Here is a 26889-nt window from a genome sequence, read left to right as displayed (position 1 = left end):
AGAAAAAAAAAATTACAGAAGTTGGGGCTGCCCCTAATCTTCATGGTCTTTTAGTCATCTTGTTTTGTTTTTTGGTGTCATCCTCTTAGGGGTCCTGAGCATTGATTAAAATATATGGGAGCTGCAACAGTTGTTAGATTCAAAATATGAAGTTACCACATACTCCCCACTCCCAACCCTCTCAATACACCAGAGACATGATTTATTAAAAAAATTTTTAATTGGTTTACAAAGGAGCTACAGACTACATTGAAACTAATCTTTGTACAAAAGGCAGAGAGACTGAGATAGAGAAATAGAGAAAGAGATATTGAGATTCCCAAAACACCCAGGGACAAAGTTAGGGGGAGAGAGACAAGGAAGATACAGAAGGAGCAGGAAGACAAGATATTAACATCATACGTACACAAGAGTAAGGGTAGAGAACAAGGTGAGTGACTATTTAGAAGTATTTACCCACACAGCCCTGGTGACAGATAATTGGATTGGAACACACAACAAACATAGCTTGAGGTTTAAAGGCAACAATGGTATGGGGACTGGTTATTGCCAGTATTAAGAAAGATAAACTTGTTTTAGGCACCAAATTGGAGCACTACTCCTCTGCCCTGGGATGACAGACTTGGGAGAGGGAAGCAGGCTCTAGGACAGCTGCCTCTGGTTTCCTCAGATCAGTATCAGCAGACTTCTTGCCTAGTCTTTAGCTAGATAAGGGTTATTAGGATGTTACTGGGAGAAAAGAATCATCAGATATATGAAAAACTGCCATTATCCATATGTTTCAAGAGCAGTTACTGGAAAAGCTGGGTAGATAGAATCAATTCCCTACTGGAGAAGGCACAGTGTGATTCCTGAAGGTGAGAAATAGGAAAGCACACAACCAAGCAGATGTACCAACAGTCTTCTCTACCTGCAGCCCCTGCCTAATTTGTCAATGCTCAACCCCCATGAGCTGGGACTTAAGAGAAGCTGAAGGACAGATGAGCCCCTGTACCTTCTTAGCCAAGACAAGGTTGGGTTGTTTGGTAAAGAAAGGGCAGATGAGAAAAAAATACTTCACTTTTTCAAATGAGTGCTATGGAGAAATCCTTTCGAGTTTGAGAAGTCAGAGCAGAGATGACTCAGGGAAGGAATGAAGCCAAGGACTGCCCCTCATCTCCCTTCCTAGCCTTCCATCTATAGCACACAAGCCAAGTCTGGAAGAGGGAGTAGGAACTTAAGCTAAAGGCTGCTTAATGTCTTTCTGGGGGATGGAGTTTAGGGAAAGCAGACAAAGAGAAGAAACAGGTCAACCTCAAAGCTAGGCTACTCATCCTCCTAGATGAGATCTGTACCCTCCGGAGCAAAGCCAAGAGAGGCACTACAGAGAACAGTCTTCTACACCAAAGTAATAACCTGTCCATGTTTTATCAGCAGCTTTCAAAGCAATGTTTTCCGGGGTTGGAAAAGTGCCATACCCTCCTCTCCCCAAAGCAACTGCTGCTACCGTTATCCTTTTAAGTTATTGGCTCTCCTAAGATTCTTCAAACATTTCTCCTTCCAACCCCAACTTGTATAGAGAAAGCAAAACCATGCAAAGAGCCCTCAACTGAGGCAGCTACACTGTCCTCCTTTCCTTGGTACCTGATCTCTGAATCAGTTCTGATCTGATCCCAAGGTCCAAAAGGCATCAGGGCACTTAAAACTGAATGAAAACTAATCGTGTAGCACCAGGGCTCCCTCAAAGTATAATAGAGGCCTGATTAGCACCCCCAAAAGAACCCCTCAAAAAGTATTCAAATTTATTGCGGTCTAACAAAGATCTGCAGCTTCCAGTATTCACACAATGTGAAGTATTAACAATACAAAATATATCCTGAAAGTCAAACACCTGCAGTTCATAGTGCTTTCTCGGATTTGTTAAAAAAATACAATGCTTAGTTTTCTATATAGGATATACAAAAGCAAAAAATATATATGTATATAGTAGAAATAAATCAGCCATAGTAATTTACAGCTTTAGTCTCCAACCCTCCCCACATTATACCTTCACCCCATACTTCAGTCTATACTTTCTGCAATTAAAGGTTCTATTTATTCTGAAACCAGACTGAGAAACATCCATTACATTGCATTTTGCATAGCAACCCCAAAAAGAGTGCCTGCTGGGAGGTCCCCCAAGGAAGATGGTGGGTTGGTCCTTTCTAGGAAAAAGGTGACAGTCAAAAATAGTATGCAGATGAATATGAATGAGTAACCCAGGACAAGGGGGTGAATGCTGTTAAGGTTACTAATTCTGCTGAGCATGGTGGTACACATCTGTAACCCCAACACTTGAAAGGCAGATGTGAAATCTCAAAGTTCAAGGCCAGTCTGGACTACTTGTTAAGTTTAAACCAGGAAGGTTACATAGTAGACAAACCTAACAAGATTACTATAATTGTGGTCATCTACCACCCTGCAAGGTATAATCATTTAAAAAAAAAAAAAAAAGTAAAAGATCATAAAGGCTGGACATGGTGGCATATACCTGTAATCTCAGCACTTAGGAGGCAGAAAAGGCCAGCCCGAGTTACATAATGAGTTCCAGGCTAGCCTGGGCTACAGAATTAAACCCTGTCTTAAAAAAAAAAAAAAATCCTAAACCAAACTACAAAAAGGAAAAGAACTTCAGAATCAATATGTAGGTCAATTTCAATTATGTTAAATTCTGATGGCCAAAAGTTTGGGGAACGGTTCTTTTTCAGTAATGAGACTGACTAGAGGAATGTAGTCTCTTATCTGTGAAAAAGGCCAAATGGTTCATAGACAGGAAAACAGAAGCAGAAACTGCTTCCATTTTAGGGTCAAATAAGATACTGGAGAAGAAAATAGGAAAAGCAGAAAGAATATGATGTAAATTAACTCATGGAAATGTTAATGAAGCAGATGTTGAAGGTAAATCATAAGCTTTTCACCCAAGAGAGAGAAGATACTAACAAATAACTTAACCAAAGGCTTTAGTCCTTGGCATTATTGTCAGCTTCAATCGAATCACCTTGTACTGAACAAGATTCTATTCCTTGAAATGATCTAACAAAATACTGCACGCTCCAGTGAGTTATCCTGCCCCTTCCTCCAGAGATGCCATTATACATGATTATAGACATAAAGTAACCAGGTTTGAGTTTTGCTTTTCTGTGAGGATAAAAGGTGTCATGGTGATTGAGGACAGATAACTTTTACTTCAACATCAAATGACGTGATCTGAGGAAAATGCCTTGAAATATTATTTCCTGAGTCTTGATAACAGTATTAAGTCTGCACAGAAAGGACCAAATGGAATAGACTATGTTAGAGGATTAACAGCTCTCGTATTTCAGACTAACAACACCACAAACTTACCAAGAATCTAGATTAGATGGAATTCACATAAAATGTATAATAATAGTATAATCTATTTGTAGTCAAGATAAAAAGAGTTTAGAACAAGGACTCTGCTATAGATTTGGATGTTGATTTCATTTTCAAACACAAAAATAGTTTCTTCTTTAGAAAGTGCACTAGAAGATCCCCCCACCCCATTCATAATTGTAACTGATTTAACATAAGCAGAGAACTGACCTCAGGAACATACCCAAGTTTTATAACCAATTCCTAGGTAACAGGCCTGAAAGGCATTTTAATCTGAATTTACTTTCCAACAATTTCAAATATAAGTTCTCATCTGCACGTAGATATTTACAAGCACATACACCCATTCACACACACAGTCATACACAGTTTACTTTCTCTATCAGATCAGGGTAATTTTTTATTGCAGGTCTCTTAAAATATTGGCTATCAGAAAACCTATCCCCAACCTAACAGATTACACACATACACACAACCACTTCCACACTTCCTCACAGTGAAAGGCTCTCTGACAAGATACCAGAAGGTCAAGAGAGACAATGCTTTAATGGCTGGGCCTTGAGGACAATTCTGGTTGCATTTAAGTCTCGGTGTCAAATGCACTGAGTTTCCCTGCCGATATAATTTTTGGATCAGTCACTTCTGGAATCAGGCCGTGGAAAAAGCAGGATAATTTCTCCCGATCTCTCCTATAATCCACAGTGGTAAGACAAGATTTCTTTTTGTTCTGGGCCATCGTTCCCATGATTGTGTGCTTCCTTTTCCCTTAGGAATACCCAAGTACATATAAGGAAGAGTTAAGGGGGAAGTTTTTTAAAGAATTATTCTTTTGCCACTGGCACAAGTTTTGCATTCTACAGCATGAAAAGTCAGAACAGATTCGCTGACTAATGCTCCTTAACATTCAAACATTAACAAGAAGGAACTACAGAAATGTTCAAAAGAGGAAGTGTACTTCCTTTCAGTGTGTGAACTCAGAAGCCCATACATTAAGGCTTAGAGCTATTTGGAAGACAATGATAACTGAACTCCAAATAATTCCACTAATGGAAACTGAGTTATTTCCTTTTCTGAGAATATCTTTTTCCTACTGAAAGCTGCTGCCTACTATTTGACCATTTTTTGACAGTTTATATATACCGATCCCAGATTATCTCTCCAAGGGCCTTTCAAACAATTCCACAGAGACTTCTGACCCCAGATGTTTAGAGCAGCTAACAAAGGGAGATGGTTTTGACTCTCCAGCACTGAGAAGGTGCCTGCGTCAGTAGTAATTAACACTCCCCTCCATAGCTACTTCAAGCATCAGACTGCACTTCAAGATTTGTCCATTCTGCTGTTAGAACTAAGCTCTTTAAAATATTGAGTGAAGGGCCTAATACAGGAATCACTGTCAAAAACAACACAGGAAGTGATCATGAGAGAGAAGGGGAGAAAAAAGACTGAATCAGGAAAGGAACGCAAGGAGCTGATCCCAAATAAAACCACAAAATTAAGGAAGAAGACACATTATGTATGTATATATGAACTAAAAGCACAGCATATGAATGCTTACTCTGGTGGGATGCCAGGACAACATTTATAGAAAAGCTTGATGTGTCATGATAAGGCTCAGCCATTGAGAAATAAGGCAATATTTAAAAAAAAAAAATGACCAAGGTATTTTTGGTCACAAAATGGTCTTTTTCCTCCTCCCAGCCAACCCCTATGAAAGCATATCTATATATTTTATATATATATATAATATAGAATCTGTTTTTGTTAAAAAGTATTTCAATGATCATATATATTTATCAAGGCATGATGGCTTTGGGGGTGGGGGGATGGGGATCCATCATGGGAGAGCTCAAAGGGGAAACGCAGGAAGGGGAGGCTGGGTAAGAAGTGTAAGAAGAACCTGGGATAAAATAAATGCTTATCAAAGGGTGGCACCAACAGAAATTTCACTAATATTTTCCATTTTCAAGGAGTCACCAGTGACAGATGGGTGCCACAATCCCATCTCTTCTTTTGTACCCTCCCCCAATTCTTCCCACCACCAAGCACATTAATGCCTCATGGCTCTCTCTTCCACATGTCTCTTGGACCCATGCTATCTTGCATCCCAGGCTTGGTGGGTATTGGCCCATATGTCTCTGGTTCTAGGTATCTAATCTCAGAAACCATTGCCACTGATATTAATGGACTGTAGCTCTGTCACCTGCATGACGTTGATGCCACTATTGGCAAGTCGGGCAATGCCCTCTGGACAGATGGCTTCCATGGCTACCATATTGGTGGTTATAAGGGCTGAAGGAGTGGCAGTGCCACTGCCTTCTGAACCTGCCCCACTGTCCAGGGGCAAAGTGCCCACACTCAGGGCGACACCTGGGCCTCCCTTTTTGTTCTGGTGGGTCTTGATATGCTTTGACAGGTGATCACTCCTCATAAAACGCTTGGGACACTCAGGGCAGGCAAATTTCTTCTCACCTAAATAAAAAAACAAATGATAACTTAGTCCAAAAGTAGTCAGAATAAAGATGGAGTTGATGTCTGTCCTTTAAATCTTACTTAAGGGAGGCTAGAAAGATGGCTCAGAGGTTAAGAGCATAGGCTCTTCCAGAGGTCTTGAGTTCAATTCCAGAAAGCACATGGTGGCTCACAACCACGCAGAATACTATATATATATATATATATATATATATATATATATATATATATATATATATATATTAAATAAATCTTAAAACCCAGTTAAAATGTAGTTCCTTCCTAAACCCTTTCAGATTAATCCAAGTGCTCTTTGAGATATACTCAGTTTCACATATAAGTTATTCAGGATTTTTAGTTACTTCATAGGCAGACCATGTCTCCTCTTTTTGCCTATTTATTTTTTTTCTCTTCCCTTGGGTCTTACTTACCTGTATGTGTGCGTTTATGTCTCTGAAGCTCATCTGAACGTGTGAAGCGCTTTCCACAGTATGACCAGTTACACATGAATGGTCTCTCCCCTGTATGCCAGCGCAAGTGTGCCCGGAGATGTGAGGTCTTGCCATATACTTTGCCACATCCTTGGATGTGACAGATGTGCTGTTTCTTTTTACCAGGGTCTCCAGAGCCTCTAAGAATGAGAACATAATGATTTATCACTCTGGAGACAGAAATTAAGGAATCAAGGAGTGTCAGAAGCAATTACTTAACCCATTCCTTTGTTTTGAATACAGGTCTGTCTCTCTTTCTCTATGTAGCTCTGGCTGTCCTGGAACTCAATAAGTTGACCAGGCTTGCCTTGAACTCAGAAATCCACCTGCCTGTGGGTGCTTAGTGCTGATATTAAAAGTATGTGTCACCATACCTGTCACTAAGATTTATATTTTTTAAAAGTATTTTTTAAGCTGAGCAGTGGTGGTACAAACCTTTAATCCCAGTACTTGGGAGGCAGTGGCAGGTGGATCTTTCTGAGTTCCAGAACAGCCATGGCTACAAAGAGAATATAGTGACAGAGCAAGACTTAAGAGAACTGTTACAGGCTAGTAAGAAAAAGATATTCAGGAGGAAACAAGATGGCTCTGCAGGTAAAGTTACTTGCCCCCAAATCTGACATCAAATTCAATCCCCAGGGCCCCTCCCTCAAGTGATCCTCCAACTTTTTACATGTGTACCCATGATACACAGCTTCCCAACTAAGCAAATTAATTTTTTTCAGAGAATCAGATGCCCTCTCCTGGGTTCCACAGGTTGTACCTGCATGCACATGGCATACATACATATATTCAAGAAACACTCATATACATAAAAATAAAAAGAATAAATCTTTAAGGAAAAAAAAAATTCAGTAGAAGAAAAATCCTGGTGGAAAAATATACATCTTGAGTAAGAGATAGGTAATGATGGAGCACACCTTTAATCCCAGGACTTGGGAGGCAGAGGCAGGCAGATCTCTGAGTTCAAGACCAGCATGGTCCACAGGATAGCCAGGGCTACACAGAGAAAGCCTGACTTGAGAAAAACAAAACACCTGGAAAGAAGTATATTTGTCTTTTTGAGTGATAGTAAAACTGTGTAAACATGTTAATTTTCTTAATGCTATGGTTTAAAAAAAAAAATCATTACAAGAAGTAGGTTTCTATTTATTGCTGTTTTGCAAGCAATCTTTTTCTTTTTTGTTTTCAAGATGGAGTTTTCTGTGTTGCTCTGGCTGTCCTGGAACTCGATCTGTATGTAGACTAGGCTGGACTCAACTCAGAGATCCTCTTGCCTTTGTGTCACCCTTGTTGAGCCTCCACCCCACCCCCATGCTGGAATTAAAGGTGTTCACCACCACTTCCCAGCTACAAGCAATCTTACTAAAAAAGCAGATACTTGGTGGTAATCATTAAGCTAACTAGCTCCATCTGACTTCTCTAGGCCAAAGAAAGCCAGATTATAGTCCTAAATCAATCAACAAATCTATCTACCTACCTATCTATGTTTTGTTTTTCAAGCTAGGGTTCTACTGTGTAAACACTACTAAACTAGAACTCATTCTGTAGACTATGCAGGCTTGGAACTCATGAAGATAAACCCAACTCTTGAATTAAAGGCATATGTCACTATTCCTGGCCAGGCTGAATTCTTTTTCTAAGATTTATTTAGTGTATAGATGTTTTGCCTGCATGAATATTTGTGGCCAAAGAGGCCAGAAGAGGGAGGGTACCAGATCCTGTGGAACTGGAGTTACAGATGGCCCTGAGCTGCCACTTGGGTTCTCTGCAAGAGCACCAAGTGCTCTAAAATACTCAGCCATTGCTGGTTCCAAGGAAGACAGCAAGTATTTTGATTCCCAAGGATATTGCTACACAGCATCCCAGCACTTGGGAGGTGGGATCAGATGTTGCAAAGGACTAATACAGTATATTTGAGTAGGTCATGTTATGTAGCTCTTATTGACTGAATGCTGGACAAGTGTTCTACCACTTAGTTCATCTCCAGCTTGTGAATTTATTTATTTACTTATTATTGAGACAAGGTCTCATTGTGTAACCCAAGTTACCCTGGAACTCCCTCTGTAGATCAGGCTGGCCTCAAACTTTAGGGTTATCCTCCTGCCTCTGCTCCTGAATGATGGGGATTACAGATATGCACCATCATGCCTGCTTCCATGAGACTGTTTCTTGAGACAGCCTGTTTTATTTAGCTCATGGTAGTCTTGAACTGGCTTTTAGAGTAGACTGGTCTCAAATTTGCAATTTTCTGCCTAAACCTCCCAAGTGCTAAGGTATCAGATGTGTATCATTAACAAACCTGGCTTCACTGACTTTAGTACATACTTTTTTGAAATGAAAGTGCTGTACCACAAAGCTGCACCCTACTAGACCTTGTTGTCTTTTTTATTTATTTTCATGTGCAAGAACAAGTCCCAAGACAGCCAAAACTACACAGAGAAAGAAACCTTGTTTTGAAAAACCAAACAAACAAACCATACCTGAGCCATTACTCCAGGCCTAAATCTTAAGGGTGAAAGAAGGAATGGTTCATTATCCTTGCTACTTGGAAGACTGAGGCACAAGAACCAAAAATTTAAGGCCAAGCAAGGATTTTGTAGTAAGATCCTGATTCCATGTATAATAAAACAAGGAGCTGGGTGTACAGTTTTACATCTTTAATCCAAACACTGGTGAGACAGAGGCAGAACTATCTCTGTAAATTTGAGGCCAGCTTGGTTTGAATAGTGAGTTCCACAAGAGCCAAGAGTATATAAAGGCCTTGTCTCAAAAAAATAAAATAAATAAAATAAGGACTTCTGAATGTGGTAGCACATCTTTGTTTAATCCCAACACTTAGGAGGCAGAAGTAAGAGATCTCTATGAGGTTGAATGGAGAGAGTTTGTTTCAAAAAACTTTGTAGACCAGGCTGGACTCAAACTCAAGAGATCCGCCAGCCTCTGCCTTTGAGTGCTGAGATTAAAGGCATGCACTACCACATCTGGCGAGAGAACCAGATATAAAATATATTTCTTATTATTCTACCTCCCAAGTGCAGGGATATGGTGTAGCAATATACTCTAGGATTAAAACACTCTTATCTCTCATAAAACAGAGGATGAACAACTCAAAACAGTTTCAGGAAGCCTCTGAAACTGATCAGATTCACTAGGCTCCTTCCAAAAGTAAAAGATAAAAAACAACTAGCCATGAATTATTTTCGGATAAGCCAAGCTGCAAAGAGAAGACTCTCAAGAGTTCTAGAGCTGCCTTGAAGGGGCTTAGACCAACCAATCTGGATGGAAGGGGTACTGGCTGCTGTATGCGCCAGTGTGCTTCAAGCCTCCAGCTTTTGTAAGCTGTCATCCACGTTGGAGTAGGCTTTGGTGTTTCAGGCGTCTTTGAGTCACTTCTGCTTCTTTTCTGTAAGTAACTCCTCACCCCACATTCCTTTAACTATCCCACCCCTACGCTACACTTCTCTAGGGCATAGGGCTTTCCTCCTCAACCTTTTTGTTCCCATATAATCCTGTCATTTCCAACAGGTACTATATTTCCTCTCACTTTTTATCTTCCTCTCTCACTCTTTCCCCCTTCTCTCTCCTCTCATGGCTGGGTCCAATCTACTGGCCATGTTTAGTCTACTACTTTCTTTCTCTGCTCTGGACTCTGGCTGTACTCTTCCTCAAATCTATAATAAAAACCTTCCCCTCAACCACACCTTGGAGAGGTCATACCCTCAATATAACTGGTGTCAAAACCTTCACTTTATACAGTTTCTATACATTCTGGGGTTAAACATGTATGTGTTACATCTCCCCAGGAAAAGTCTGTCAGACAACATGAGATTACAGCATGTGTGACCACAACTGATTTATTGAGTGCTGTAATTCAAACTCAGGACTCCATAAATGCTAGGTAAACCCTTTACTAACTGAGCTACATGCCCAACCCTCCCATGTTTGTTTGGTTTTCTTGGGGGGGGGGGTCCTCTCTCTGTCTCTCTCTCAAGACAGGGCTTCTCTGTGTAAAAGCTCTGGCTGTTCCAGAACTCACTCTGTAGACCAGGCCAGCCTCTGCCTCCCAAGTGCTAGAACTAAAGGCATGTGCCACCAGGCCTAGCTCCCTCCTATGTCTTAAATAGTATAAATATATACCCTTTCCCTCTTATTTCTAAGTACATCTTTTTATTTATTTACATTAAAAAACAAAACAAATTCTATATTCAATGAACTCACCTTCCTTCACTGTCTTTACAGTAGGGGCATGTACATGCTTCCCGCCGAGTCCTCCGACCAGCTTGGGGTTGGGGATCAGGGCTGTTCTCTCCTTCTTCTCCACCTGCTGTCTCATCATGCATCCCATCACCACCAGATCCATGGAGACCAAGCTGAGCTCCATGATCACCTGAAATAAAAAGGAGAAAGGTGGCAGTGAGAAGGACAGAACAGCTATAGAAACCTCACTGACATTGTATTAACAGTATCAACTTTTATTTTATTTTTTTTCAGTACCAACTTTTAATTACAGTTCTTTCTTCCATGAATGGTGTCTGTAGTATGCTTGTCCAAGCAGGAGGACATTTCGTTCTCTGCCACCACATGGGTTCTAGTAATCAATCTCAGGCTGTTAGCCTTGACAGTGATCACCTTTATCTGCTGAGCCATCTCACTAGCCCAAATGACACCATTTCTTCAAGATCTCTCTCTCTCTCTTTTTATAATCTGACATAAGGTCTTGCTTTGCCCAAGTTGACCTTGAACTCCTAGGCTCAAGCAATCTTCTGACTCAACCTCCCAAATAAGTACCTGAGGGACTCCCAAGTGACTACAGGTTTAAGTTTACATAGTAGGTCCAGGCTATCCTTGGCTAAAGAGTAAGACCCATGTCAAATAAAAAGGCCAACATGACATCAACATATTGGAATTTGTTCCCCACCCCTTTTAATAACAGTTTTAGAAAAGAACAGTTTAACCTTAAAAGATGGTACTAGTTAAGCAATGAGATAAATAGGCCTTCCTGTGATAAAAATAACTAGGAAACCAGAGGCACAGTTTAATGACAGTCTTGGGTACACGGAGTTGTTGCTGCTAGCATCCATTTTTGAAACAACTATAAATATTAGATCTTTTTAGTTTCTTCAAAGTAAAGAAGTAGCTAAAGCCATGACCTTCCAAGAAGTTGACTGAAAGTCAAAACTTTACTAAAGCATGATAAAATTAAAATGTCAGTTAACTGTAAAACAAAACAAATCACCATTCTAGGAACTAAGTCCAGGGCCTCCACATAGTAGGCAAGCATTCCACCTGTCCAAAGGGCTAGTTTCCACATTATTTCCAAAAAGCTCTGCTTGGGCTTCTGGTTTCATATCTGTCATCTTGTTGTGATAAGCACCATGACCCGCCGCCCGCCCCCCCCCCCCCGAAAAAAACCAGCTCAGGAAGCTGAAGGGTTTATTTCATCTTTCATCTCACAACTCTTAGATCATGAGGGAAATCAGGGCATGAACTTGATGCAAGAACCAAGAGACACGATTGACAATCTCCAAGGCTTGCTAATTCTGATTTCGTAGACCACCTACTCAGGAAAGACCCATCCCCCAGTATGCTGGGTCCTCCTATCAAGCATTAATCAAGAAAATGGCCTATAGACTTGTCTACAAGCAATCTGATGAAGGTATTTTTATTTTAATTCATTCATGTGTATGAGTGTATTGCATGCATTTGGAGTGCCTGAGAAATCAGAAGATAACATGGGCAATTTAGTGAGAACCTTCTCTCTCTTTTCCTCAACCCCCAAATGTGAAGAAGACTGAGATATATGGCAGAGCAAGCATAGCTCTCTGGGAAAAACAAAGAAGAAAACATTGGGCATCACAGGGAGAAAAAAAACTAGGCACGGAAGCCTGCAAGACATTAAGTGTAGTGACTGCTCACAACTGTCTGTAACTCCAGTTCCAGGGAATTTGACACTGTCTTCTAATCTCTACAGGCATCAGGCATACACAAGATACACAAACTTAAATGTATTTTACATCTACTTAAAACTGGTTCTCTGGGACTGGGTGGCGGCAGCATACCCCTTTAATTCCAGCACTCAGGATGCAGAGACAGGGGGATCTAATATCTCTGAATTCAAGGCCAGCCTGGTCTACATGGAGAGTTCCAAGACAGGCTCCAAAGCTACACAGAGAAACCCTGTCTTGTCTCCAAAAACCAAAATAAATAATAAAAACCAACTAGTTCTCTGGCCATGTGTGGTGGTGCATGCCTATAAGCATTTCAGAGCCAGAGGCAGAGACAGGCAAATCTGAGATCTTTGTAGACCAGCCTAGTCTACAAATTGAGCTTCAAGACAGCCAGGATTACACAGAGAAGTCCTGTCTCAGGAAAAAAAAAAAAAAAAAAAAAGTAAAAGAAAATCCAATTATCCAATTACAAAAGAAAACCTTTGACCATTCATGTTAAGAATAGTGGAAAATGGCTGTAATTTCAGCACTAGCAGACAGATGTAGGAGGACAGTGAAACCAAAGCCAACCTGGGCTATAAAGGGAGACCCTGTCATGCATACACACACAAACAATAGTTTGTTTTGTTTTTTGAGACAAGGTTTCTCTGTGGCTTTGGAGGCTGTCCAGGAACTAGCTCTTGTAGATCAGGCTGGCCTTGAACTCACAGAGATCCCCCTGCCTCTGCCTCCCGAGTGCTGGGAGCAAAGGCGTGTGCCACCACCACCCAGCTTCCACACAATAGTTTTAATTGATGATTATTGTCATTTTTTTTATGATCTAACACAGTTTGCCTGAACCATAAAGGCTAGGCAATGGTGGCACACACCTTTAATCCCAGCACTCAGGAAAGGGAGACAGAGCGAAACTGATCCAGTCTAAAAAAGAAACAGAGCCAAGCAGTGGTGGTTTACACCTCTATTCCCAGTACTTGGAAGTCACATGCCTTTAATCCCAGCACTGAGGAGGTAGAGATAGGAAGGGATATGGCTGGGCAGTAAGAGGAATATCAGGCAGGGCAAACAGTCTGAAGAGGTAGCCTGAGGATAGCATCTCTTTGGTCTGAGCACTGGTAAGGTTAAGAACTCTAGTGGCTAGCTGCTCTGCTTCTCTGATCCTTTAGCTTTCACTCCCTGATAGCTGACTCACACTTTTTATTATTAAGAGTAAAGAGAATTCATGCTACAAATTTTATATTTTCCATAATTTCTATATGTGGTTAAAATTTTTTAACCAAAAAAAATTTTCAGCAGTGAAAATATTACCAAACCAAAAGTTTAGACTATGCATCTCTCTCTTTGGTATATTACCATTTCTTTTTTCTTTTCCTTTTTGTAGATTTAAAAACTGCCTCTGAAAATGGGTAGTTTTCCATTGAGCTAAGCAACCAGTAAAAAGGTGTTAGTGGCTTTTCACCACTAGATGTCACTGTGACTGTTATACCACCCTCATACACAATTTAAGACAAAAAAAAAAAGAGAAAAAAGAAGGGGTCTACACTAATTTTAGGAACATAGAAAATATTTTGGAAGTCTTTCCATCAAATCTAAGATTAATTTCAGTTTTGGTAGTGTTCCCTAACTATAAGTTTTGGTAATGTTCCCGGGTAAGAGCTTGAGTTTTGTCATTCATCATGATTCAAAGGATACAGGTTAGAAAGGTAGGTCATGATGCTGAATGCCTCTAATTCCAGCTTCAGAAAGTGCAGTGGCAGGAATATGGTCAGTCTGAGGTCACTATCACATAATGAATTCAATGAGAGACTGAGCTACACAGATAGTGTTATAAACAAAACAAAATAAAACAAAGCATCTGAAAAACCTGCCCGAACTTCCCAAATGCTAGGATTCATAAGGCAGGAGCCACCATTCCTGGCTCTTGTGTATTTTCAGCATTAATTCATTCTCTATCACAACAGCAGCACAATAAATAGAGAAGTAAAAATAGAATTCAAAGCCATGTGTGGTGACATACACCTTTACTCCCAGCACTCTGTAAGTTCAAGACCAGTCTTGTCTGCATAGCAAGTTCCAAGACAGTGCTACAGAGAAATCCTGCCTCTAAACAAACAACTAAAACAAACTATTTCTATCTCTCAAGAGATGGAGCAACAGGTTAACCACTGAAGCCAGTCTGGGCTACATAATAAAACCCTGCCTCAAAAATAAATACACAGGGACTGGAGAGATGGCTCAGCTATTAAGAGCACTGACTGTCCTTCCAGAGGACCCAAGCTCAATTCCCAGTACCCACACTGAGGCTGTCTGTAACTCCAATTCCAGGGAACCTGACACCCTCACCAAGACATACATGCAGGCAAAACACCAATATACATAAAACAAAAATAAATATATTTTAAAAAATAAAATAAGCTGGGTAATGGTAGCTCATTCCTTTAATCCCAGCACTTGGGAGGCAGAGGCAGGTGAATCTCTGTGAGTTCAAGGCCAACCTGGTCTACAAAGTGAGTGCCAGAACTGTTACATAGAGAAACCCTGTCTCAAAAAAAACAAAACAAACAAACAAACAAAAAAAAAAAAAACCCTTACCAGCAGGAAGTAGTTTGGAAAGAACGACACCCAAATTCCCAAATATTGTCTATAAATATTTGTTTTCAGTTAAATGGACTTGGCTATATTAAATAAATAAATAAATAAAACTAGACAGGTAGGTAGGTAGGTAGGTAGGTAGGTAGGTAGGTAGAAAAAAAATAAATACAGAAATAAAACTATTCAAGCAAAGTATTCTAGGTTTCACTGCCAACCTCCAGCATTTAAGATAGTAGCGACAGCATGGAGACTTGCAGTACCAAAATTTAGGAGCTAAAGAGATGGTTAAGAAAACTGACTCTTCTTCCAGAGGACTCAAGCTACATTTCAAGTACCTAGAGGGTATCTCATAACCATCTTTTAACTTCAGTTTAGGATATCTGATGGCTGTTTATGGCTTCTGTGGACATATGCACATAGGGCAGAGACATATATAAAAATAATCAAATCTTTTTAAAATTATTTTCTTAAAAAATGTGTATGTGAATTGGGGTTTTGCCTGTATGTATGCCATGTGTGAAGGTGTTAGATATTCTGGAACTGGAGTTACTGACAGTTGTGAGCTGCCATATGGGTGCTGGGAATTGAACCCAGGTCCCCTGGGAAAGCAGTCAGTACTTTTAACCACTGACCCACCTCTCTATCCTCCCAAAATAATTAAATCACCCCCCCCCCAAGACAGGGGTTTTCTGTAGCTTTGGAGCCTGTCCTGGAACTAGTACTGTAGAACAGGCTGGCCTCACACTCAGAGATCCACCTGCCTCTGCCTCCAGAGTACAGAGACTAAAGGCATGAAGGCATGTGCCACCAACACCCGGCTAATTCTTTAAAAAAAAAAAAAAAAAAAGAACCACTACTTAAAACACTTATGAACTGAACATCCAAAATGAACAAAAAAAAAACCAAAAACAAAAAAAACCTGTCATTTATCCATTCCATACCCTCTATAATTTCTTCTTTAGGTATGTTCTTAGAGAATGTGAGCATAGTATCCCTAAACAATATTTCACTGGCTCTTGTAATAATCTGTTTTCTTCTGACCTCTTCAGGCATTCAGGCAAAAATGTGGTGCACACACATACACACAGATAAGACACATAAAACAATAAATCTTACTGAATAACAGATAAATATTATAGCTAAATAGCTGAGGAAGTTAACTAATGTTAACCTGGGGTTTCTGCATATTTCTACACACCAACAAAGAATGTGGGTATGCTCAAGAAAGGCTGGCTCTACAGTTAAATAATGCTTCCTGCTCAATCATGTGGACTGGATTCAGGTCCCAGAACCCACATAATAATCACTGTTCTGTGCATGCTTGTAATCCTGGGTTGGACAGAGACAAGAGACAGGAAGTTTTCAGGCTTACAGACTAGCTGACAAGACAAACAGGCTAGTCTGAACTACATGAGACCCTGTGTCAAAGAAATAAAATAATGCAAAAAGAATCAAAGGCAGGAGAGACAGCTCAGTAGTTAAGAGCACTGGCTGCTCTTCCAGAGGACCTGGGTTCAGTTCCTAGCTTCCATAAGGCAGCTCCCACCCATCTTAAACTCCAGTTCTGAGGGATCTGACATTCTCTTCTGGCCTCTGTGAGCACTACAGGCATGTAAGTACACAGACATACACACAGGTAATACATCCATACACACTTAAAAAACAAAACAAAGCTGGACAGTAGTGGCATACACCTTTAATCCCAGCATTCAGGAGACAAAAGCAAGTGGATCACTGAATTAGAGGCCATCCTGGTCTACAGAGTGAGTTGTTCTAGGGCAGTCAGGACTATGCAGAGACCATATCTTAAAAAAAAAAAAAAAAAGAAGGGGGGACTGGAGAGGTGGTTCAATGGTTAAGAGCACTGCCTGCTCTTCCAGAGATCCCAGGTTCAATTCCCAGCACCCATATGGGAGCTCACAATGGTCTATAACTCCAGTTCCAGGGGATCTGGCACCCTCACACAGACATGCTTACAGGCAAAACACCAATTTCCATAAAATAAAAACAAATTATTTTTAAAACAACAAACTCACAGAGATCCATCTGCCTCTGCCTCCTGAGTGCTGGGATTAAAGATGTGTGCCACCACTGCTTGATGAAAAGTTCCCTCATCTCCTAAAAAGCAAATCTTTGGGGGCTAGAAAGTTGGGTCAGTAGTTAAGGGCACTTGCTTCAAAAGACCAGAATCCACATGGAGGCTCACAATCTCCTAGAGCAACCAGCACATATGTGGCACACAGGCACACATGAAGGCTAAACACTCTTACACATAAAATAAAAATAAATCTTTTTTAAAAAAGCAAATCTTTGTTATAACCTAGGTATTTCCTGTTTAAAAAAAAAACTTCAAAGTAGTTCAGCTATCATTTTGGACATAGGTAAGAAGGCAGGCACACAAAAATGAGATATGCAAATCCAAACTTGTGTAACAAGTAATACTGCCCAGTTTCCATAAAAAATTCACAGCCTAAAAAACATAGAAGCACATGAAAAAAACCCAGTTATAATCCAGATTTGCAACCAATTCTCTAAGATTCACTTAAAAGTTTTCTACAAGAGGGTTTGAGAGACCGCTCCATGGTTAAGAGCACTGGAAGCTCAGAGGATCTGGGTTCAATTCCCAGCATCCACATAGCAGCTTACAACTAACTGTATGTAACTCCATTCCAGGGGATCTGACACCCTCACACAGACATACACATACAAAACACTCATGCACATAAAATAAAAATAAATAATTTTTTAAAAAAGATAAAAAACCTTTTACACAGAAACAGTTTTCATTGTGTGTTGAGGTCAAACCAGTAATCACAGCAACTTTTGAAAAGTAGAGGCTGTAGGATCAGGAGTTGAAGTTTAGCCTCCATTACACAGGTAGAGGGCAACCTGTACTATATAACACCCTAGAAATAGAAGGGGAAGAGGAGAGAACAGAAAGAACAGATATTTTGTCTTCAAAGGGGAAAAATTCTATTCAAGGTTTTGTTTAATTTTGTTGTTGTTGTTGCTGTTATTTGTTTTTCAAGACAGTGTTTCTCTGTAGCTTTGGAGCCTGTCCTGTAAATAGTTCTTGTAGACCAGACAGGTCTCAAATCTCAAACTCACAGAGATCTGCCTGCATCTGTTTTTTTGTTTCTTTTTTTTTGTTTTTTTGTGCAGTAGACCAGGCTAGCCTGGAACTCAGAGATCAACCGGTCTCCGCCTCCAGAGTGTGAAGATGATTTTGAACTCCAAATCCTCTTGCCTCTCAAGTACTTTGGACTGAAGGCTGATGCTACCATATCCCTACTCAGTTACTTAACTGAGTTAAGATGGCCACACTGCATACATAAGGCAGAATGACTTAACAATGATGTCATTTAGATAAAGCCATTGGAATGAACAGATAGGAACAACTGAAATGAAGACTTCTCATATCCCACTGAGTTCCAAAGCAATAAAAATACCTAGATTTAGAGAACTCTTATCTTTAAACAAAAGTCACCATTTAAAAAGCAAAATCACTTTAATAAAGTGTACTATTAGATGAAATGATTCAGAAATGTTTCATTTAATAAACTGTATTATCTTTTTTTTGTTGTTGTTGTTTTGGTTTTTTTTGAGACAGGGTTTCTATATAGCCTTGGCTGTATAGATCAGGCTGGCCTCAAACAACTTACAGAGAGGCCCATCTGCCTCTGCTTCATGAGTACTGGAATTAAAGGCATGCGCCACTACCACCTGGCTGATAAACTATATTATAAAATAGTTTCTCATATGATTTTTTTGTACATTTTGCTAATTCTGGCTGATTGTGCATGCTCCTATCTGTAATCCCAACATTCATTGGCTGAAACAGGAAGACTGCCACAAGTTTAAAGCCAGTCTACACTACATAGTGTGTCTCAAGGCAATCTAAGCAACTCAAGCTCTGAAAAAAATTGTGGTTTTTTTTTTTAAAAAAGTCGTATTTATTTATTTATTTATTCTGCATACATGTATGTCTGCAGGTCAGAAGAAGGCACCAAATCTCACTACAGATGGTTGTGAGCCACCATGTGGTTGCTGGGAATTAACTCAGGACCTCTGGAAGAGCAGACAGCGCTCTTTACCTCTGAGCCATCTCTCTAGCCCCAATAAAAATTGTTTTGAAAACATTTTTACAATGTAAACAATGATTTCTCATGTTCACATGCACTAGTCAAAAACACAACTTTTTTAAGCAAATTAGGTAGGCAATCTGACCCCAACTTTAGTGAGACTGCTGGCAAACCAATCCCAGTACAGTACCACATTCAACTTAACTGTAAGACAAAACATTTTCCTGACCCCAATAAAACTTAGCAGATGTAGAATTTTTATTTTTAGTGCCTGAAATTTTCTTCATGAGTGAATTATAGACATCAAGATAATCTGTTTATTCTCATGCCAAAGCCCTGAGTTCTCTATTAGAACTCCCAAAGAGTCAACCAAACTAATTTTTTAAAGCTGCCCCCATGCACATCCAAAGCAAGTTTTTGGTGTTTGACAGAGGCTGAGGGGGTTGAGATTTGCAAATTAAGAATATAAAATGAAGAGGAAGTTACTGATAAAAAAAACAAAGGTGCTGGTTAAAAAAGAAAAAGCCTGTGGATTATTTAAAAACAAAGAACAAACCAACCAAACAAAAAAACAACTTTAGGAACCTATGTATCATTTCATTCTGGAAACTAATCTCAGTTAACAGGGTGGTCCCTTCCCTCACTATCACCCACCAGTAGCAAAGTCTGAAAAACATGGGACACAGAAGTACAGGTTTATCTTGAGTGTAGATTTATGCCTTTGCTTGTGTATGCAGCACAAAAGAGTAAGAAAATCAAGAAACCTTAAGCAAGCATTTTAAAAAATATCTTTTATGTTAAATGTAAACAGACTAAATGAATGAGCACAAGGTACATTATAGTCTTTTGTCTCTCACTCTTTGTTTCTCAAGACAGGTTTTCTGTGTTGGCTCTGGCTATCCTGGAACTCACTTCTGTAGACCAGGCTGGCTTTGAATTCAAGGGATCTGCCTGCCTCTGACTTCCAGGTGCTGAGTTTAAAGGCACGCACCACCATTGCCAAGCATTTTCTCTCTTAAGAAGAGTCATTGTGTACGTAACCCTGGCTGGCTTGGATTATATAGATCCAGGCTAACCTCCAACTACAAGATCAGCCTACCTCTGCCTCCAGAAAACAGTATTAAAGGTATGAACCCAAATATGGCCCAAAGCTGTAGTTTCAAAGGCTACCTAATTTCAGAACATTAAGATTATTTCACAATCAGCCAGGTGGTGGTAGTGCACCTCTTTAGTCCACAGAGAACCCTGCCTCGAAAGAAAACCTCCCCCAAAAAAAGATTGTTTCACAATCGGCCAGGGGATAGACGGTGGTGGTGGCCCACACCTTTAATCCCAGCACTCTACAGAGTGAGTTCCTAGACAGTCAGAGCTCCACAAAGAAACCCTGTCTTGAAAAACCATTAAAAAAAAAAAGGATTGTTTCACATTCAATGGGCTTTCTATTACACTGTACTGTGAAGAGTACTGTTCATGTTAGAATTTTCTAGTATATAAGTAATACTGTATCAGAAAAGAGTAAAATAAGATATTTTGTAGCAACTATATAGCTGGTTTTTTGAGACAGGGTTTCTCTGTATAGCTTTGTAGACCAGGTTGGCCTCGAACTCACAGATATCCACCTGCCTCTGACTCCCAAGTGCTGGGATTAAAGGTGTAGGCCATTGCCTGGCTTTTCTGTTATCTTTTCCTTATATTTTATTATAAAATAGTTCTAAGTGTTAGTGGCTCATACATGTAAATTATGTTAACTTGGGCTACAGAATAAAGATCCTGTGCCCTGCTGAGTGGCACATACCTTTAATCCCAACACTACAGACACATATAGAGGCAGACAGAACTCTTCAGTTCTGAGGCCAATATCTTCTATAGAAAAGTTCTAGTACAGCCAGAGCTACAAAGAAACCCTATCTCCAAAAAAACAAACAAAACCAAAGACCCTTAGCTAGGCATTGGTGGCACACGCCTTTAGTTCCAGCACCCCGAAGGTAGGTGGATCTCTATTGAATTCAAGGCCAGACTGGTCTACAGAGCTAGTTCCAGGACATGCTCTAAAGCAATAGAGAAACCCTGTCTCGAACCCCTCACCCACCTACCCCCAAAAAAAGAAAGAAAAAAGGAAAAATCTTTCTGGAATCTATTAAGTCATTTTCCCCCCCCCCCAATTATGAGTAACAACCAACGCAAAGACTGTTCAAGTTGAATCATCACAATCTGTAACCTATGTGGACCGCAGACCAAAAGAAGGCCATTGAGCTAGTTTCCTGAACCAAGATATGAGGAGTTGCTTGCTTGTTGCTCCTGACACTAAAGGAAAGAGGTCCTACCCCAGTTACCATGCCTTTTCCACCAAAATGTAGTATATTCGACACATTTAATCACATAAAACTGTCAGCCAAAATAAACATCTTCCTTAAAGGACAGAGGCAGGCAGATCTGAGAGTTCAAAAACAGCCTGGTCTACATGGTAAATTCCAGACAGTTTAAAAAAAAAAAAAAGAAAGAAAGAAAGAAAGAATAACTACTCTTCCATAGGAACCAGGTTTGATTCCCAGAACCCTCGAGACAGGCTACCAACTACCTCTAGTTCCAGGATATTTGATGACTCCCTTTTCTGGCCTCCAACTGCACCACAAATTTATGTGGTCCATGGACATGCATGCAAAACACACATACACATAAAAGGAAAAAAAAAAAAAAAAAGAAAGAAATGAAGGAGGAAGCTGAGAAGAAAGGCAACCCTAGAGTTAAAGAGTAGTTATACAAAAAAAAAAAATTTTTTTTAATTTTGGTCATGATAGTACATGTATGTGATCCCAGCATTCACAAGGACTGACCAAATTCCAAGGTTATATAGCTAAAATCCTACCTTTAAAAAGAAAAAATAAATTTTTGGTATGGTCCTGTGATGAATCCAGGGTTTAGACACATACTAGACAAGCACTCTACCACTTAACAATCCTAGTCTTTCACATCCTACTTAAGTTTAGTTTTTATTTTGTGTGTATTGGTGTATGCCTGAATGTATTCCACATTCTCCAAAGCCAGGAGTAAGCTAGAAGAAGAGGGAGTTGGATCTCCTGGGACTAGAGTCACTGTTGTCAGCCACCACATGGGTTCTGAGAACTGACCTCAGGTCCTTTGGAAGAGCAGCCAGTGCTTTTAACTGCTGAATCACCCATCTCTCTAATGCCAATTTTACACTCTTTGAGACAGGGTCTCTATATAGCCCTGGAATTATGTAGATCAGGATGGCCTGCCAATGCCTCCTGAGTGCTGGAATTAAAGGTGTGCACCTTTAAGGTTTTACATTCTTTTTCATTTTTTGTTTTTGCTTTTTTCCAAGACAAGGTTTCTCTGTATAATAGCTCTGGCTGTCCTGAAATTAACTTTGTAGACCAGGCTGTCCTCCAATTTGAAGAGCTCCGCCAGCCTCTGCCTCCCAAGTGCTAGAATCAAAAGCATGAGCTGCCAACACTACAGGGCTACCTCACTTTTACATTCTTTTTTTTTTTTTTTGGTTTTTGGAGACAGGATTTCTCTGTATTGCTTTGAAGCCTGTCCTGGAATTAGCTCTGTAGACCAGGCTGGCCTCGAACTCACAGAGATTCACCTGCCTCTGCCTATTGAGTGCTGTAACGGCCAGCTCACTTTTACAATTTTTTTTTCACTTTTACATTCTTAAAAGGGTTTTTTGAAAAACAAATTGCAGGAGCTGGAGAGATGGTTCAGAGGTTAAGAGCACTGGATGCTCTTCTAGAGGTCCTAAGTTCAATTCCCAGCAACCACATGGTGGCTCACAACCATCTGTAATGAGATCTGGTGCCCTCTTCTGGCCTACAGCTATACATGCACATAGAATACTGTATACATAATAAATAAATAAATAAATAAATCTTTTAAAAGAAAAAACAAATCGCAAACCACAGGGCTGGGGATATATCAGGCTAGCGTGCAGGAGATTAAGAAGGTCATATATGTTTAATCCCTATCACTGCTGGGTTAGGGGAAAACCAAAGAGAGTATGAAGTATAACTGAGAATATATGTGGATTTGAAGGCCTAAAATATTTAGTACCTGACCCCACCCAGAAAGCTCACCAAACTTTTTCTGTGGTACCAACACACTGGGAAGTAGAAACCACAAGACATTATACCCAGAAGTGCTCCTTTCTCATCACATCAAATAAAAAAACATTTCTCTTGAATCAGCTCAAAATGTCTTGAATAAAACATTTTACACTTGCCTGATTGATTAGTCCTTAAGGAAACCTCTCAGAAGGTTCTATTTCCCTCTTTAGATTCAATAGTTTCAGGGAAGTATTAAGAGTTAGTTTGTAATAAATGTAAAAGAATGGATGTCTTACCTGGGGCATTTGCTATAGCCAAAGGCAGGCCTGGAAGCTGGTGCACCTGGATCCCTGAAGTACCCAATGCACTGAGGTTAATGGTCTGGAGGCCTGGCATGGAGGAAAGTTGTGCAGCATTCACAGTGACTGTGCCAGCAGGAACGGAGGCAGCTGAGGCAATGGGTGTAAGGGTAGTATTGCTGCTGCTAGTCTGTCCCAAGGAAACGCCCTGCATAGGGGCCAAGGTGATTGTCTGGGCTTGTGGGTTCTGAACTTGAAGATTCTGCAGCTGAAGGGTCTGCCAACTGACCTGTCCATTGGGCCCTACTGTTGGTGTCCGAATGATGATGGGACCAGAGTTCTGAACAGCCTGAAGCTGGAGGTTCTGGAGGGTTTCTTGGGAAATAGCTTGAGTTGTGAAGGTTTGCCCTGACAATGGTGCTGCTTGGAGGGCCTGAAGAGCTTGTCCCCCTTGAACTAGCTGAGGCTGAATAAGAATTTGTTGTTGCTGTGTCTGACTTTGCTCTCCTTCTTTTTGCTGACTTCCTTGCAGTGAGCCTCCTGATGTCTGGTTCTGCTGGATGTTGAGAGAATCAGACCCTTGTAGCCCACCAACCCTCTGGGGTGTCTGGCCTTGAGAACTGGTTCCTGACGATCCGCTGGTGGTGAAGTTCATGATTCCCATGTTGCTGGTGGTAGTAGTTGTTGAGTAGCTATTGGCATTGGTGAAAAAGGAGCTGGAGCTAGCTTGTGATGACACCAAGCTGGCAGAACTGATGGCAGTCCCTGAGGTGACAGGCTGTGAGCCGCTCTCCTGGGATCCAGAACTGCTGATGGTGACTGCCTGAGAGCTGGGAGTCAAGGTAGCTGCAGAAACACTGTTGACAGGCAGCAAGGTGATGTTCCCATTCAAGGCCACTGGTACGTTGGTCACATACTGAGTCTGTCCTGAGAGCACATTATTAGCAAGGCCTTGGAGGGGGACAGCCTGCTGGAGAAGATTTGGCATAGCAGCAATTATGTTGCCCCCACTTCCTCTATTTGTGATGATCTGTTGGTTTGTACCCGGTATGATCTGTATTTGACCAGAACCATCCTGCTGCACTTGGGCCCCAGTGGCAGCAAACTGCAGCTGCTGCCCATCAACAGTCTGGAACTGTGGGATTACTTGATACTGAATATTAGGCATTACTCCAGGTAGACCTGTCAGAACTTGCTGGTTTTGTAAGTTGGGGGTAGCAGCCACAACATACTGCCCACCAGAGACTGTGCGATTCTTGGAAGACTCGCTGCCATTGCTGCCATTGGTACTGTTGCCACTCTGTTCCTTTGAGGTAGGGGTAGCCCCAGAGGAGGAAGAGATGATCTGCCAGCCATTGGCACCCTGTGAAAGTTGTGTGGCTGTGAGGTCAAGTTCACCTGTGCCCCCTGACTGACTCGGACCCTGGGAGTTGTTGCTGTTCTCATTGGGTGACTCAATTCTGCTGCAGGTTGCTGCCAGCAGAGCCAAAGGAGATGGCTGGGATTCCTGGCCAGAAGAGAGGAAAGGAGTTAGTGGCACCCAATAGCCAGCCTAGGGGGCAGTATTCAACAGACAAACAGCAACAATGCAGGCATATAAAGAGCAAAAACCAGAAACAAAATGCTGACTTTTGTGTATTGTTCCAACTTTCATATTTGGGGACCCTCTAGATCACCTATCTTTCTGTGTGTACTTCCCTCTTGTATTTTTTTTTCTCCCAGCGTTTTGATTAAGTAACTTTCTAAGAATATTTATACCCTCAACACCTTCCCCACCTTTGATTGATCACTCACCTGCCCTCCTCCGACGCCACTGCTGCTGCTACTGCCTGTGCTGCTGCTCCGAGTCTGAGAAAAAGCTGCACCACCACCATTACCGTTACCCCCGTTATTGCCACCAACACCTTTTTCAATCTTCACCACGGCTGTCACTTCATCCATGGAGTGATCTTGATCTAAAAATAATTACAAAACAATAACTTAAAGTACAAGGGGAAGAAAAAAAACACCCAAAGATTTAAAATAAGGCTCTGATAAGCAGCCTAATGACTATCAGAGTAGCTGAAAGCAGTGTAATAAAAGAAATAGGGCCAGATATGGTGGTAGGCCTGAAATCCCAGAATTTGGAAGTAGAGGAAAGAAGACCAAGAGTTCAAAGTAATATTCAGCTACAACAATTGGGATGCCAGTGTCCTAGGCATGCAGGGCTGGCATGTGGCTCAAATGGTGTCCAAGATGGATCACTATTTTCCCATGTACAAAATTAAAACCAGAAATCACTCAAAAAGTGCTTTGGAAGCCAGGCGGATCTCTGTGAGTTCAAGACCAACCTGATCTACAGAGCTAGTTCCAGGACAGCTTCCAAAGCCTGAGAAACCCTGTCTCAAAACAAAAAAAAAAAAAAAAAAAAAGTGCTTTGGAAGCCAGGCATGGTGACTCACACCTATAATCCCAGCACTTGGAAGGATGAGGCAGTTGTTCACTAGTTCTAGGTCTGCCTGGACTACAGTGAGAACTGGCCTTAAACAAGACAAATAGCATTTCTGAGAAAGGAAATCTGAGGGCAGTGTCTCAGGAATAATAAAAAGTTGCCCCTAGTGTTGGCATGACATACTTGGTAACCTTAGCATTCAGGAGAAAGAGGAATGAGGATGGCTAAAAGTTTGAGGCCAGCTGGTCTTCATAGTACCACACAGACACTGTCTCAAGAGGAAAAGAAGCATTCTAGGAGGAAGAGAAGATCCAACATATGGCTGGAAAATGTGCTAAAATTAGGATTAAGAGAGATGGAGAATAATCAAGTGTAAAAGTAAATACGTAAATGAAAACAGGAAGAGAAAGACTAAGAGTACATCATAAGTACCCATAGGGACACATCTGAGGATACAGGTAAGGTAAAGTGGTGTAGGGCTTAGAACCCAGGTTTGGGGCAGAGAGGGCGGGCCCTAGAAGGAAGGGGCGGTTTCGGGGTGAGGGGCGTGGAAAGGGCGGGTCAGATGGGGGAAGGGAAATGTACCGGGGTGCGGAGGAGGGCCTGGGGCAGGCGGCGACCGGAGGGCGGACCGGGGAGGCGGTTGGCCCAGGCGGGGCCTGCACTGGTCGGGCCGCCCCCGCGGCGCCAGCCCCCGACGGGAGGAGCCTCAGGCGGCCGGCCGAGTAGTGGGGGGTAAGGCCCGTCCCCCGTGGCCGGGGCGGGCAGGGGGCGGGCGAGGCCACGCTGCCCCCTCCCCCCGGGGCGGGTGGCCCATCCCCCTCCTCCTCCGAGGCCCCGCGACTGCCCCTTCTCCCTCCCTTCCCTCCGCCCCGGGCGGGACCAAGGCCGCCGCCGCCGCCTCCCGCCCGCCCCCCCTCACAGCGGGGACCGCCCGGTCGGCCCTCGCGCGCGCCCCCTCACTCCCCTCCCACCCCTAGGCATGGAGTGGACTCATCCTTACCGCTCATGGTGGCAGCTGAGGGGCGAGCTCAAGGGGGTCCTGTCCGGGGGGGTGGGGGGGGCCAGGAAAAACGCGGACGCTGACGAGGCAAGCGAACCCGGACCGGACAGGGAGGGGGGGTAAGGAGGAGGGAGC

The 26889-nt window shown here is 41.6% G+C and overlaps 1 protein-coding gene across 2 annotated transcripts; it reads right to left on the bottom strand.

Annotated features, from left to right (window-relative positions):
- Positions 1 to 207: 207 nt before the first annotated feature.
- Sp1 (Sp1 transcription factor) lies at positions 208 to 26889 on the bottom strand. Of its 2 annotated transcripts, none has more exons than XM_051190026.1 (6): positions 26755 to 26889; positions 25115 to 25275; positions 23318 to 24827; positions 10554 to 10722; positions 6273 to 6472; positions 208 to 5841 (listed from the first exon to the last, which is right to left on the bottom strand). In XM_051190026.1, the coding sequence occupies exons 1-6, from the start codon at positions 26759 to 26761 to the stop codon at positions 5528 to 5530; spliced, it is 2361 nt and encodes a 786-aa protein (XP_051045983.1). In that variant the 5' UTR covers positions 26762 to 26889; the 3' UTR covers positions 208 to 5527. The 2 variants fall into 2 exon arrangements, with proteins under 2 accessions (XP_051045983.1, XP_051045984.1); XM_051190027.1 differs by having other exon boundaries at positions 23318 to 24683.

This window comes from Phodopus roborovskii, unplaced genomic scaffold (genome assembly GCF_943737965.1).
Source record: "Phodopus roborovskii unplaced genomic scaffold, PHOROB, whole genome shotgun sequence".
In the NCBI taxonomy this organism is placed as follows: domain Eukaryota; kingdom Metazoa; phylum Chordata; class Mammalia; order Rodentia; family Cricetidae; genus Phodopus; species Phodopus roborovskii.
Note: the sequence above shows the minus strand (reverse complement) of the source record. Positions and strands in the feature narration are given on the sequence as shown.

Coding starts and splice junctions, on each gene's coding strand:
- Sp1 (XM_051190026.1), bottom strand. Junction 24,828..25,114: donor GTGGCGTCGGAGGAGGGCAG/GTGAGTGATCAA, acceptor TCTTCTGGCCAG/GAATCCCAGCCATCTCCTTT. Junction 10,723..23,317: donor GGCTATAGCAAATGCCCCAG/GTAAGACATCCA, acceptor TTTTTATTTCAG/GTGATCATGGAGCTCAGCTT.